This window comes from Geospiza fortis, unplaced genomic scaffold, assembly GCF_000277835.1.
Source record: "Geospiza fortis unplaced genomic scaffold, GeoFor_1.0 scaffold53, whole genome shotgun sequence".
NCBI lineage: Eukaryota > Metazoa > Chordata > Aves > Passeriformes > Thraupidae > Geospiza > Geospiza fortis.
In genome coordinates this window covers 167,170-181,390 of record NW_005054305.1, presented here as the reverse complement: position 1 = coordinate 181,390, position 14,221 = coordinate 167,170, and the positions used below count along the sequence as shown (strand labels likewise).

The 14,221-nt window shown below is 37.3% G+C and overlaps 1 protein-coding gene across 1 annotated transcript in view; it reads right to left on the bottom strand.

The window, feature by feature from the left end:
• The window catches only part of DLGAP1 (DLG associated protein 1), a 261,624-nt gene that overhangs the window by 119,784 nt on the left and 127,619 nt on the right, over window positions 1-14,221 (bottom strand). The window contains exon 3 of the mRNA XM_031066573.1: window positions 13,594-14,221. This exon is cut by the window's right edge and continues 365 nt beyond it. Within this exon, the coding sequence (XP_030922433.1) occupies window positions 13,594-14,221 (628 nt within the window). The remainder of the gene's footprint in view (window positions 1-13,593) is intronic.

Below are 14,221 nucleotides of genomic sequence, written 5' to 3'. Positions count from 1 at the left end.
CTGACAGAATGTACACAGGAACACTCACCAGGATGATTTTGGCTCAAGATACATTTCAAATTAGTGGAGCTATGCACTAATTATCACAAAAGTAGGTTTGCAAGTGTGAAATTTTACTAGTATTGCTGCTATAGCTTAATTGGTGCAACTGCACACCCACAGCTTGCAGTGAGCCTCCTTTTGAACTCTGAGTGCCTGAGTCCTACAACCCTTTATTCCTTTCTTTTTCTTCTTCTTAATGATGTGCATTATTTCTCTTGATCTGAAGTCCATGCTGTCCCTTCTTTGTATTGGAAATCTGGAACAGTGGGAATGTGCATTCATGAGATTTTGAGACATAACAAAGGACAGTCCAAGAGCAGAGTGTTCTTGCCCTCCCATTGTCTCCTTTCCTTTGCTCCTGGGGCTTCTGACCACATAAAGCAGCATCCTCCTCTTTCCTGTAACTGCAGAAACAACATGAAGTGGAGCAGGATCTTTGAAGCTGTTTTGCAGAAACATCATTTTGATCTAAAGGTGAATCTGCAAAAGGGTTTTTTAGTTAAACAAATACTGTGTTAGACTTAAATATAAGCTATTGTGAATTTTTAGTTTGCTGCTTCTCTGATCCTTCTCAGTGAATCAACTCTATAAAACAGCCACAGCTATAATGCTCAGAAAACCTTACAAGCCACATTAAATAAGGAGGCATGAATCTAGGTTACTGAATTTGTCTTGCAACTTACAAATACTCTCACCTGCCAGAATAATCTTTTCTGTGAGAAGTTTGTTTTTCATCTGCATTTACCTTCACCTGAGGATCTTGTGAATCCCACTGCAGATTTCAGCTAGGGCATGTATGTGCCATTTTGTTTAGACAACCAAAACTAAAGCATCGGAATGCTTGCTAATGGCTTAGCTGTTGATTCCCACTACAAACATAAGTGTAAGTCCAGAGGCTGTAAGGCCTTTCAAATGATACTGCTAATGCAAATAAATTTTTATGGTCTTTTTATGGCCTTTTAACAATCTATAATGCTATAAACTTCAACCCTAAAGCCACTGTGCTATACAAAGGAACAAAGATATTTAATGGTCTTAAGCCCATACAGACTTATTACTAGTTATAATTAATTAATTATATTATTTTATTAATTCAACTATTCACAGCCTATGTCTTTGATTTGTTTCCTGATGATTTCAAAACCCAAGACCATGCCAACCTTCTTCCTTCATTGATTTTTCTTTTCCTGCTTCTGACATAATGATTTAAGGCCTTCCTTAAGCTGCCAGGCTCAAACAGTCCTTCTTTCCTCTTGTGTTTTGCTCTCCCCATTCCCTCTTGGTCAAGTCCAGCCTTGAAACTCACTTGGACCTTCAGTATTTTCCTTAAAGGACTGAAGATTTAATCCTGCAGATCTACTCTAGATTGCACCGTTATCAATATTCTTTCTTAAGACCCACTCTTCCTTTTCAGGACTCAGTTGTTTTCTCAAATGCTCCATGTTTTATTTAACTAATTCTTTCCTTGTGCCTTTTAAGAGTAAATTTCCATGTTGTCTTTAAATATCCTTCAGTTAATGGCTGTGCAATTCTTATCTTCCATCAGCATGAAAAGTTTGCTGTTGTGGGTTTGGGAATTTTTTGCTATGTGTATGTGGTTTTTTGTTTGGCTTATTTTAAAATTTATTTTCCTGGGCTACAAGAATCTAATTTCCTTTAGGCAGGAATATAGTTCTAAGTCCAGTTTTCTTACTGAATGATGACATGCAGAGTTGTGCATCTATAGGATATTACTGAATAAATACTCAACACTTGAAGTATTCTTCTAGGAAAGGGTAAAGCTTTAACTAAGACTAAGAGTACTAAGTACTAATGAAATCTACTGGAAGAACAGGATTGAATTAACAGCTCTAATATTTTCCCACATTAAAAAAAAAGAAAAGTAGAAGAAGCAATTATTTCCCTTCTGTGACTTCTAAGTTTATACTTAGACACCAGGTCTGGAAAGCTGATGCTTTCAAAATGAAGGTAACACTCAGTAGCAATTTTGATTTGTGTTATAGAAGAGTACAGAGTATATACATTCCTCCCTTAGCCACTTAGACAGAGTATAAAATTTTTTTCAGGTCTTACTCTTGCATTAGTTCCAGGCCTAGAACATGATCAAACAGTGAGTATACAATCTATATTCATACCACCTCTCCCCCACATTTTGGACCCTACAGCTTCTGCTTGCCAGTGTAAAACCTTGACTTTTCAAACCACTCATGCAAAAAAGAGTTTAGGACAGGTTTAGTAAAATCAAGCTCTGCTGACATTTTGATGCCATGCTCAGACTTCAGTCAGCAGTTTAAAACCTACATTGGTGTATTTCTGATCAGTTTTTAGGCAGCTACTGGATATCAAAGCCAGAGTATGTAGACAATCTGTGAATTCTCAGAGGATATGAACTTTGATCTGTTCAATATTTTATTCATTATGCTTTAATTGAAGATCTTTGCTTTTTCTCATTAAGATAAATCTGTGAGTTATTCTTTAATGCACTAAACAAACTATGTTAGTATCCTGTTAAGGTTGGTGCCTTTAATGGGGAAAAAGTCAGGGGAGATAAAGTTACAATTTTCATACAGCACCCATAATTCAGGTAAGCTGAACGCTTGTAGTTTTACTAAATAATAGATCCACTTTTAAATTTAATACCATAGTTTATAGGTGCAATACAAGTGAGGAGATATAGTTACTGTGGAAACCCTTACTTTGGAATTACTGAGTTCTGTTATCAATAACCCCATGTATAAGTACAAGACCTTTCATCCCAAAGCATCTCAAAATTACTTAGGTATAATAGGCCAAGTTTTGAATGCTGGTTGCAATGGATTTACCCCGAAACTTTCTATTTACATATGCAAACACTGTGTACCATGATGAGGTTTGAGTGCATTGCTCTAGTCCCTCAATTTGTATGATGTGATTGGAAGTTCCCAGTTTGAGCTCTGGTCCTGTCAGTGAGGGAAGCAATCACTGAAAAACAACAGCTATGTTGTTTTAGTAGCTTTCTAGTAGCTTTTCCACTTTTTAAAAAGTACTAGCTGCAGAAAAAGAAAGCTGAGCTGTTGACACAGAGATCAGGACAAAGCAGCCTCAGTGAGTGCCACAAACCCACTGGCTGCTTTGGGTTTTGGAAGTCACCTGCATGTGCAAAACCAAAGGAAATAGTACAGAAGTGACCCAATTTCCATTTCCATATTATGGGTTTAAGGGTAAACCCTGTATGTGCCAAAGAGAAAAGGATGGCCATGGTTAAAAAGCCATCCAGATTCAGAGAACAGACTAAAATACCAACCCAGATATGCTTCTAATTTCACAGAACTCACAGAGGAATCCAGACTGCTTGTACAAACTATCTTACCTGCCTAGACAAAGCTGTAATACAAGAATGTAATGGAAATTTTATTAAAAAGCTATTTTAGTTAAAGTTTAACCGTGGAGTTTTTTTGCAAGTATATAAGTCTGGTTTGTTTTTTTCCTAAATATTGTTTTTGCTCTTTTTATTGCTTGTTTGTTTAGAGTAAAATTTCAGTATATAATTGATTTTTAGATGAAAATTTGGGTCCAACTCCCCTTTATATTCTTTTTTCTTATTTCTTATATTACATTCACAAGAGCAAGAAACCCTGATTTTGAAATTTGGTTTAGGCAACATATAACTGATAAAGAGTATTTGCAGGGTAAAGAAGCACTTTAGAAGTTCTCTCTCAGCTATTAACAATTGCAACACTTTTTATGAAGGGGTGTCTGTGTCTTACTTGAGTAGGACAAACAACCCTTAAAGCTCAGCATTTCCTTTCATTTCAGGCAGATAAAATAATGTCAACATTTTAATACTGCTGTGCCTGTAGTCAAATAACTCAAGCACTACCTACTAAAACAAGTGACCTGATTTTCAGAGTGCTTTTTTGGTCCCTAAAAAGTATTGGCTGCAACAGACGTGGCTGTAACAGCTCATGCAGACAGTGCAGTTCACTGTCGCAACAAAGTGTTTCATATTATGAGAAAAAAGTACAACATAAAGCCTTCTCCAAAATGCAAACTGCAAGAATAAAATCAGTAAGATTATTTCATACATTCTGTTTTCACACATATGGTACTACGCATCCTGTATTGTGATTTCTTCTGTTGGTCTGGAAAAAATGCTGGGAGAAATGTCTATGTGAACCTCCAGCTCTCTTATTTTTTTCAAGTCAGGGGGTCTGCACAAATGTTCCCACAGGCTCTTTCTTTATTTGAATGGCCAATATTATGCCTTGCAAGGTCACACAAGTGCAAATGCACTGTATCTTCTGCCTTAGAGGATTAATGGGATTAAGATTGACATACTTGAGATAAAGCTGTTTCATGCTTTTAAGAAAATCATATTATCCAATTACCTTGGCAATAGCATTTTTCCAGTATCAGAATATCAAGAGAGAACATGACTTGCATGATTGTTTTAACTCTTATGAAAAAGGGGGAAGAGCTAAATTCAGATCTAGCAATGAACATTGTTTTTATTAAAATTGAACTATTATTATTCACACTATCAAAGTAATAATGATCCTGGAAACATTTCATTTTCTAAATTTTTAAGTTCATGTACAAATCTTAGAAATGTACAAGCTTAGCTCATGAAATCAATCAAATCAAATGTACAAATCTTAGCTCATGTACAAGCCTAGAAATCAAGAGTGTATATCACTTATACAAAAGGCATAGTGAAACAGAACAACATTACTAATTGAATAGAGATAGAAAATATTCAGCAAAGGCCTCTGAGCCATGCAGCTTACTGAAACTTAAAACTTCAGCAAACCCCTGGCAATAAATTGCTACATGTATGAACACTAAGCCTGACAACAATTTCTTTCTTTTGATTCAATGGCTGATATAACATTATTATGTAAACAGAGCAGACTATAAAGATGAAGTACTACTACTGGCCAGCATCTTACCTGGATTTAGCATCATTTAGTGTATAGATTACCTGTCTCAATCTTTAACTAAATTTATGCTGCTCTGCAGGTGTTCACACTTTGTCACACTTTGTCATTAGCCAGGTTGTACTGACTTGTCACTTCCTTTAATGCATTTTTTCATATAAAGGAACTGGATTTTTTAATAGATAGCCTAGGACCCCTAATAAAGAAACAAAACAAACAGGTATACTGGCCTCACAGTTTTCAAATATTCACTTCATAAGCTCACATGTAATAGTAAGTGAAATAAGCCCAGATTGTAATGACAAGGGTAAAGAAAACATTTTTTAAAAATTCAATTTCTAACCAATTAAATTAATAGTTTTTAACTTACCTTGCTGGATGAAATAGCAAACAGACTGTCTCTATAGAAAATTAAGTTCATTACTGATCTCTAGTTTGCTTTAGTTTATTGCAGCTGAAATCATTAAAACATCTCCCTGTGCTTTGCCAAAGCAATGTGGATGACTATAGAAGTAAACAAAAGGACTGGAAGGAGTGGCTAACCATCACTCACAGCAGTAGACTTGTAACTTTAGCTTTCTATTAGTATGCAAATACTTAATGAAATGAAATCACACAACTGAAGAACAATGCCTAATGACTGCTCAGTGCAGATTTTTCAAACCCATGCAATTTGGTCTTCTTAGCCATTATTATGCCTCTTCTGCATGCTGTAAAGGAAGTTTCAATTGCCATCTTCCACTTACTGAGCCTATTCCCAGCAGTCATGAATATTGAATTAATCAGACCAATAAGGATGAGTAACATTTCTTTCTATCAGTGTGCATATGTTAAGAATCAATGAAGTATGCAAAAAAAAAAAAAAAAAAGGAAGCCTTAGAAAGCAGAAAGAAAAATATATGTTTAATGAGCCTTAAGTGTTCTCAAAAAGGCAGTTAGGAGGGTTGCCTTTATTTAGGATAAATTTAATATGCTCAGTAACTGCAGCAACATTTGCTTTAGCTTGTACTATTTGAGCAATCATGTTCTACTATAAATTAATTTAATTTAGTTGATTTATCTCCATATTTTTTTACAATAAAGGAATTAACACCAGAACAAAGACCTGTCCAAGACAGAGCATTACTTCCTCTATCCTGTGCCCACCCCTTGCATCAAACCTGAACAAACAGGGTGAAGAACTGAGATCTTCCTTCACATAACAGCAGTTTGGAAAGTCTTCTAAACCAGTATGAATCCTGAGAGAGTCAGCCAATAGACAAAATTCTTCAAGTTTATGATGCCCATTCAACAAAATGTGTCTTGACCATTGGCTTGTCAATCTGATTCACATTCTCTTTTATGATGAGGAATGTGTGTCTTCTAAATGAAATTACCATGTCTTCATTCCAGATAAATATTTCTCCTTCTGCATTATGTGCAAAAGTCCAACCAACCATGAAGAGGGGCATGCTGATACAATGATTCCATCCACTGTCTTGCACCTTTGCCACCCTTCTGCAGAAAGGAAGCCAAACAGCAACTAGCACGTCCATTAGCTGAGGTGAGCATTACTGAAGGTCACAGAGCAGGGCTCTTGGCCAGGACCTCAAACTAGAGCTGCTTCAGTGATACTCATGGATGATATTCTCCAGTGGCAGAGGGCAGATATTCATTCTCATCTTTCGCAGTACCCTTGAAGCATTCAGTGCCGTTGGTTATGATGATATATGTTTTTTTTGGCCAATTAAGGAGACAGGACGACTGCTAACACAAATACCAATCCTTGAAAGGACACGTTCAATGACCAGCAGTAGAGAAATATTCATTTCTTCTTTATATCTTCTTTTGTGGTGAGTCACTCCAACAGCTGCACACAGTGACTGGTCGGCATCCAAAGCAATACTGTTAGATGAGATGCCATTTTACCTTTCTTTCACTGCACACAGGCACAAGTCTGCTATCAAGCAGACAGCAGGAAACTGGCTAGTGGGTGGAGAACATGTAGCTGAATCTGTATCCTTGGAAGAAAACAGATGTGATGGGGAGAGCATTTTGAGAAGCAGCCCTTATGCTGTTTCTTTTGGCTGACTGTAACTCAGTAATCTCTGGTGCTTTGCTAATGTGCTCTCACAGGCAGCAGCTCTAAGTGATGCCCTTAAACTGCCATCTCCTGCTGGCTGTTGGCTTCTGTCACATTTTAGTGGCCAGCGGACACACTTCACTGACACTTTAACAATGATTTCTTTCAGATTACAGCAATGCTATATACCTGTGGAATAAGCTTTCATTTGGTAGTAAGGAAACTGTCCTGGTTCCAGAACATCATAGTGGGCCTTCTCAGCAACTCCAAATGGTCACCAAAAGGTCACCTGTGTTCTACAGTAGTGTCCCATAGGATATGAAATCAAGGTCATAGTCCTGACTCTGATCTGCTGGAAACTGAATTGCTACAGACTAGGAAACCTCAAAGATTTCCTGACAAACTGGTTAGCAGGCTGGGGTTATGTCAGCAAAGCAAAATTAGGCACAAACTTATTTGCATAAAAGACTCCTGGACACAATTCAGAGACTATTTGGAAGCCCTGGCCCTTCAGAACTGTCACAATGCCTTATCCAACTGTTTGACACATTGCTTAGTCTTTGATGAGAGAAATACATATCTATCAGAAGTCCAAAGAAGACAGTTCATTGCACAGTTTCAGGGTAAGAGGATGAAAGGACAAACAACACACAACAGATTGATGTTCTCATTGCTTAATTCACTAGTGACAGAAGCTCACCTGTGCAGAGCATTTGTAAAGCAGAACAAAAACTTGGCCAGATAACCCAGCTCAAACCACTCTTCTGGCACTGTAGTATTTCCTCACTCAAGATCTATACTGTGAATTCCATTCTTGAAACAAGCACAAAACCCCAACCCAATAACTGGATGAAGGGAAATACTCTTTATTACTTTGCACTGATTGAGGAAAATGTATCATTGCCCAGTGTTTTCTTCCCCACATTTTTCATGTGTTTCCACAATAAATGTTAAGATTTCAAACTCAGAGGCAGATTGAAATGATCCTCTTTGCTGGACTTGACTTGTCTCGAAGATTTCTTGTTTTACTCTTGGTTTTGTTTTTTTTTTTGCAGTGAAATTACTGAAAAGACTAAGATTGGAATACTCCAAATATTTAAGGCTACAGGAAGGAATCAGATTCATGACTAAAACAAACCTTATCCATGAAGGAACTGAAACAGATACCAAATGCCAGCTGTTACGTGCGGCCATAATTTTAGTGAACATTTCTGACCTAACAGTATATGTAATGTAGTGTCACCCAAGTAGGTTGCTAAATCCTAAAATGGTACGCCAGCAACAGGTTCCAGTTGCCAGAATTGTGTTCATTAATGGATACACTGTTAGAAAGCAAGGATGTTAACAGAATGAACTGACAGTAACTCAAGTTAATCTGGAAAAAAGAAGGTCAGTGCCAGTACATTCAATACTTAGAAGTTACAGGATGGCAATAAAACAAAAGGACAGAAAATTACAGAACATTGGCAGATAAAGTTGCAGCTGAAATTGCTGTTGAAGAGCTCTCTTTGTACTTAGGAGGTCCCCATGACTCAAGACACCAAAGGTCAGCACAGCTTTCAATTAAGCAAATAAGAACACACCATTTGTTAAGGTGAAATGAGTGGCAAGACCATGATCACCAACACAGCTAACAATTTTTTTTGTTTGTTTTGTTTTTTAGCTAAATTAAACGACTGCAAAGGTGAGGAAGATGAGTATATTGAAATACTCTCCAACATATTTCTCTCAGTATAGCAATCACATCTTGGGTGGGTTTGCAGGTAGGCTAAATAACCAAGATGCCTGTTTGATGGAGTTATCTGTTAGTAATATACAATTTGTAAATAAGCTGTTTAGAGCCTAATCTATATTTTCCACAAATTCCCTAGCTATAGCCATTATTCATATTATGCACCTCACAATTTTGAAACCAAAATACATTAGCTTTCTGAGAATATTTTTTTCAGTGTTAATGTGCTTACATACTAGTTTGTTTTAAAATTCAAGAGTATTTAAGAATTTCCAAATGTTTTCATGATTATTGCATTACCTGAAAGTTGACCTAGAATACATTAAAACATTTGACACTTTATTTCCCATTTGTCCAATTTGTTTCACTGGCTTTACTAAGTATTAGCTCATGAGCTCATAAAAAACCCTTGAAACTTATACCTCATATACTTTGTAGTTCTGACTGGAAAACTGAAAGAGAAATAACATGTGTTCCATTAATTTTCAATTTATAATGGAATATGAGCTAAACAAGTAATCTGATACATGAAAAATAGATCTATATTAATGGATATTAATACCATTTTCATATATATATATGTAAGGATATTCTGGAAGATTAATTTGAATATGGTAGTTGCATCTGAAATGCAAACACCATAAATGAGGAAAACACAAACTGAAAATGCAGAAACACTTGCATAGATAAACTTAGTATAACAGATCTAATATAAATTGCTGTGTCATAAGGATAAACACTTTGAAGTGTAAGGTTCCTTGTTAACAAATCACATTACACTGACTGGTCCTTATTAGCACCCTGACCCTTAGGTCTATTTGGTCATCCACGGACACAGGCAACAAAAAGAGGCTGTCTGGGACTGGAATTTAGCTTTCCTAAGAAACTGTGCCTTGTTCTGAGACTGGAAAACAAGTCATTTGGATAATGAGTTTCTCAGCACTACACACTGTACCAATGCACATTACAGGCAACCTTCACCTGGGAAACTGAGTGCAGCACTAACCAGAACCTTTTGTCACCAGAAAATTCTTATTGCACCCAGAAACTTGGTTTATATTTTTAATAGTATTTCTCACAGTATCCCACCAAAGGACAAGCAAAGCAAATGTGGAGGCTGAATGACTGCACTGTTCCCCCCACCTTCTGTGCTTCAGTTTTCAGAAGCAAAATTTTCATCCTTAGCCTCAAGTGTCTGACACAACTGATATGAGTGTCATCAGTTGCAATGAAAAGAAAACTTATGACTGACCCATATAAGAAAAGAAAATTAATCTGAAAAGCGTCATTATTTGTATTTTTCTCAGTCTCTTAACAAATGGACTAAGGACAACAGGAATGGTAATTACAGGGAACATTAAATGGCAAAACTATAATCAGAGACAAACTCTGCGGTGTATTTGATACACTATTAGCTCAAAAAATCATGAATTCATAGAAAACATGAGTGTCAGAAATATCTCCCTGTGTATTTAGACCCTATTGTTTGCAGCAAAGGACTGCTGCTTACATGTTTTCTTTGACAGTTTGGTTAATTTCATTTTTTTTTTCCAGAGCAGAAGCTAGCAGAGAAGTAGAGGCTGTCCACTGCTTTAAAATTTTTTCTTTCAAGGGAGGGAAACCATCTTGAAGAAGCATTTTGATAAAACATGAACAATTCCTTCTCACCATCCTTCGCTGTAGTCCAACTGTAAAGCTGGATCAAATAGCACTTTCTTGAAATAAAAATCAGCTCAGAAAAAGAACCTTATCTTTCTACTATCCAACTGCTCACTCTTGAAAAGAGAAATAGAAGATAAAAATGCAATTCCATTCCCAAAATGTGGGTAAGAGGAAAAGATTTGCTTGACAGTCTTTAGACTATTCTAGGACAACATCTGTTTCTGGAGATGCACAGGGTAGACCCAAGCCTCCCCCAAGAACTCCAAGGATGGATACTGTGCCTCAGCACCAGGGCTGGAAGTGGAGCCTGGTGGGGTAAAGAAAGACAGTACAATGCAGAGGACTCTGCACTTGATCCAAATTCCAAATTATGAGAAATAAGCCCATCTGTAATACTAATTACTGCCAACACCTTCCACAGAACAGTTAAGTGGAAAATATCACAGCAAGTGAAATAATGGTTTGTTTTTTTTCTGTCTTTATACTGAGAATTCATGCAGATACTTTTGTGATAAAAGCCCTTACAAACAGATGTGAAGTCAATGTCACCTGTGATCTCTGATATACTCAGATCTATCAGGATAAAGAAAATTATCCTGAGTATCCCAAGTTGGAAAAAAGTGACTCCTTCATTGAATTCAGATACTGTGACAAGAAGAGATGATTGCATGAACAAGTAGCTGCTCTTTGAATGATCAGAGTTTATGTCCTGAGAGTTTATGTCCTGGACCACAGACAACAACTTAAATAACAAGCAAATTGATAAATCTATTTAACATTTAGTGAGTTATAGAAAGCAACAAAGAAGCATCATGACAATGAAATTAAATGATCAGGGTTGTTCAGTGTTGTGAATTTGTAGCTTTCATCTCCTTTTGTGCCTTTACAATTGCTCTAACACAGGACACCAGCCTTTTGGTGCAATAATGAGAAGTGCACCTGGAAAACAGCAGATGCACAGAGTAACTCTACAACTCTCTAACAGAGTGGAACTCTGCTGCTGTTAATATATATTTATATTGCAGGACAGACAAAAGGCTTCAACTGGGTTCTGTGTCCCATTGTGCTGTGCATTGTGGAAACACAAAAGGGAACAAAGTCCAAGCCCCAAAGGGCTCGCAGTGTAAAAAGATAAGTGATATAGTGAAGAGAAAAGCAAGGGGATGCATTCAAAATAGACTGACTTTTTAAATACCTACATGCATTTGTCATCCCTTCAAGCTGCCAAGAGAGAAGAATAATCCTGACCTGCTTCCTCAAATCTACTGTACTCTGTTTGAATATTACTTCCAATGTTAACAGATGCCTGGTTAAGATTCTCCTTAAAAAAAAAAAAAAACAACAAAACAGTTTAAAACTAATTATATTTCCCTTGATTTTACAATGGCATGCAATTAGAAAGAATAAAACAAAATTAAGTGAAAACTGAAATAGAATGGGAAACACAGTAAGAAGTAGTGATTCTAAGTGAGAATTTAGTAATTCTTGCCCTTGACAATTGTTGGACATATTTTCATACAGACACAGATAATGTCCTCTAATTCCACTTGAGGAGTCTATTCCTGTCAGTTAAACATTATCTAAAGGTCCCTATGGAGGTGTTCGTTTAAAGCTGATGCTGGCACAGTTTTTCACTCTTTTCTAGCCATCTGGTCACATACTGAATTGTCAGCTATTTTATCTAAACCCAAGAGAAGGCTGAAGGAGTAAACAAAAATACCAACAAGAAAAATCTCAGGGTTCAAATAACCACAACACTCAAGCCTAAAGTTATGATTTCTTCTTACTCACAAAATTCACACAAAAGATACTTAATAAAAAATGCACAAAACCTCAAAAGGTTGCAACCTGAGGCTATTTTGAAACCCCTCTCCCTCCCCAGCCCATACGCAGAGCTGTAAACACACTGAGCATTTGTATTGCCCCTCTTCCCCCACCCCACTCACCTAAACAATTGATAGAAAATATACATTTACATTCCTTTACATTTAAGACTTAGCATCCCAGAGGCTGGTAATCAAAATTATTTTGCACGACACTCCATAAAACATTTTAAGATCAATTTTTAAATGCTGATGCCTCAGTCCTACGCTTTCTCTGCATACTGACTTAAACAACAGAATGTGGAAGCTGACTGTCTCATTAAAGCACCCATATGAGAGAACCTGCTACAGTTCTATACAAATAGAAAAGAGTCCCACTACATTAAAATGAAACCGAATCATCTTAGCAAACCTCTTTTTTCCTCATGGTCTTCTCTCTTCTCTGTGCAACGTTGTTCCATCTTACACACACACTTAGATGTGCCATAAGTGCTTCTTTTAAAGTGCATAAAAGCTATCCACAGCTCTCCTAAGAATGAAACAGTTTTAATATTTTCTGATCCATGTTCCTGCCACAAACATTCACCGGCAGTATGATAGCTCCAAGAGGAGACATCTGATTCTTGACATTTAAAGATACAATACTGGTGAAAAATAGTGACGCTGTATTAACTGAAAACAGCTTGTGAGGGAGTAGGTGATGTACTCCTAAAATGTATAATCAGAACAAGCAATAATTTCAACCTTTTGATTTTTTTATTTTTGACTCAGAGCCATAAAAAAAAGGAATAGCCTGATAAACAAATCTGGACACGTTACAATAACTGTTTTAAGAGAATTTATATTCTATGGCAAAAAGAAAAGTAGGTTTTTTTTCCTGCTGGAGAAAGTATTAAGGTACCCCGTAGTTTCTCAAAAGGGTCTCAAAAGCTTTCTTAAAAAATGAGCACTAAATGAAAGCAAAATTGAAATTATAGAAATCAAAGAATTTGTATCCTGGTAACATTCAGTTAATTGACATTGCAATGCTAAATGAAAGCACTAAAACATCAAATTCCCCATACCCCTACTGTGACAGCCTTATAAACTCAAAAGGTACAAAGAAAGGTCTTATTTTTCCCACATGAAAAAAAAATCCTGTTCTAACATGAACCGTTACTTTGAAATGCTGAATTCTGGACAAAAAAAAAAACCAACCCAAAAGCTGATATATTTTTAATTTTAGTAGTAGAACCCCTTGTTTGGTGATCAGTGACCTCTGGGGAAAGTTGAGACATCAGAGCAAACCTCCATCCCCCACAAACACCTGAGACAAGGCAGAGCACAGTTAACAGCAACCAGTTCTCCACACTGTACCTGGAGGTACTGACATGACCGTTCCTGCTGGCACGTCTCTGCCTTCACCACTGTCTGGTCCATGTTAACTGATGCTTTCTGGTAAACTTCACGGGCTCTGCTCACGGTTAATGTAGAGGACCAAGAGCTTTTCTTCATTAACTGGGAGTCCAAATTCACAGGCAGGTTTGCACAGGTAGAGCATTTGACATCATTATTGCTTCTGGAGGACTTCACAGTATGCTCACTAATAGTGTTATAGGCTTCCATAAAGTATTGGGAAGAAGAGCGATCAGGGCATCTTCCCATGGTCATGACCCCACTGGGACCATGATAAATGCAAACATCATTGTCCAAGTTGTCATCTGAACTCCACCATCCTGATGCATTGGATCTGGGCTTACCTTCTGATCGCCTTTCCTTACTCTTGCTGCGCTTCCCATACCTCATCGTCTGTGACTCCTCCGGGCTCGCTTTTCCCCCATTGACGCTCCCCTTGGATGGTCCTTCCAGCGAGTGGGACTTGGTGAAGAGCTTTTGGACAGAGTGAACCAGGTGCCGGATCCTGCCCGGGCTGTCGCTGCGGTGCTCCATGGCAGTTCGCTTGTACTGCAGAGTGTGGTAGCCATCCCGATTCAGGGGCAGGCGC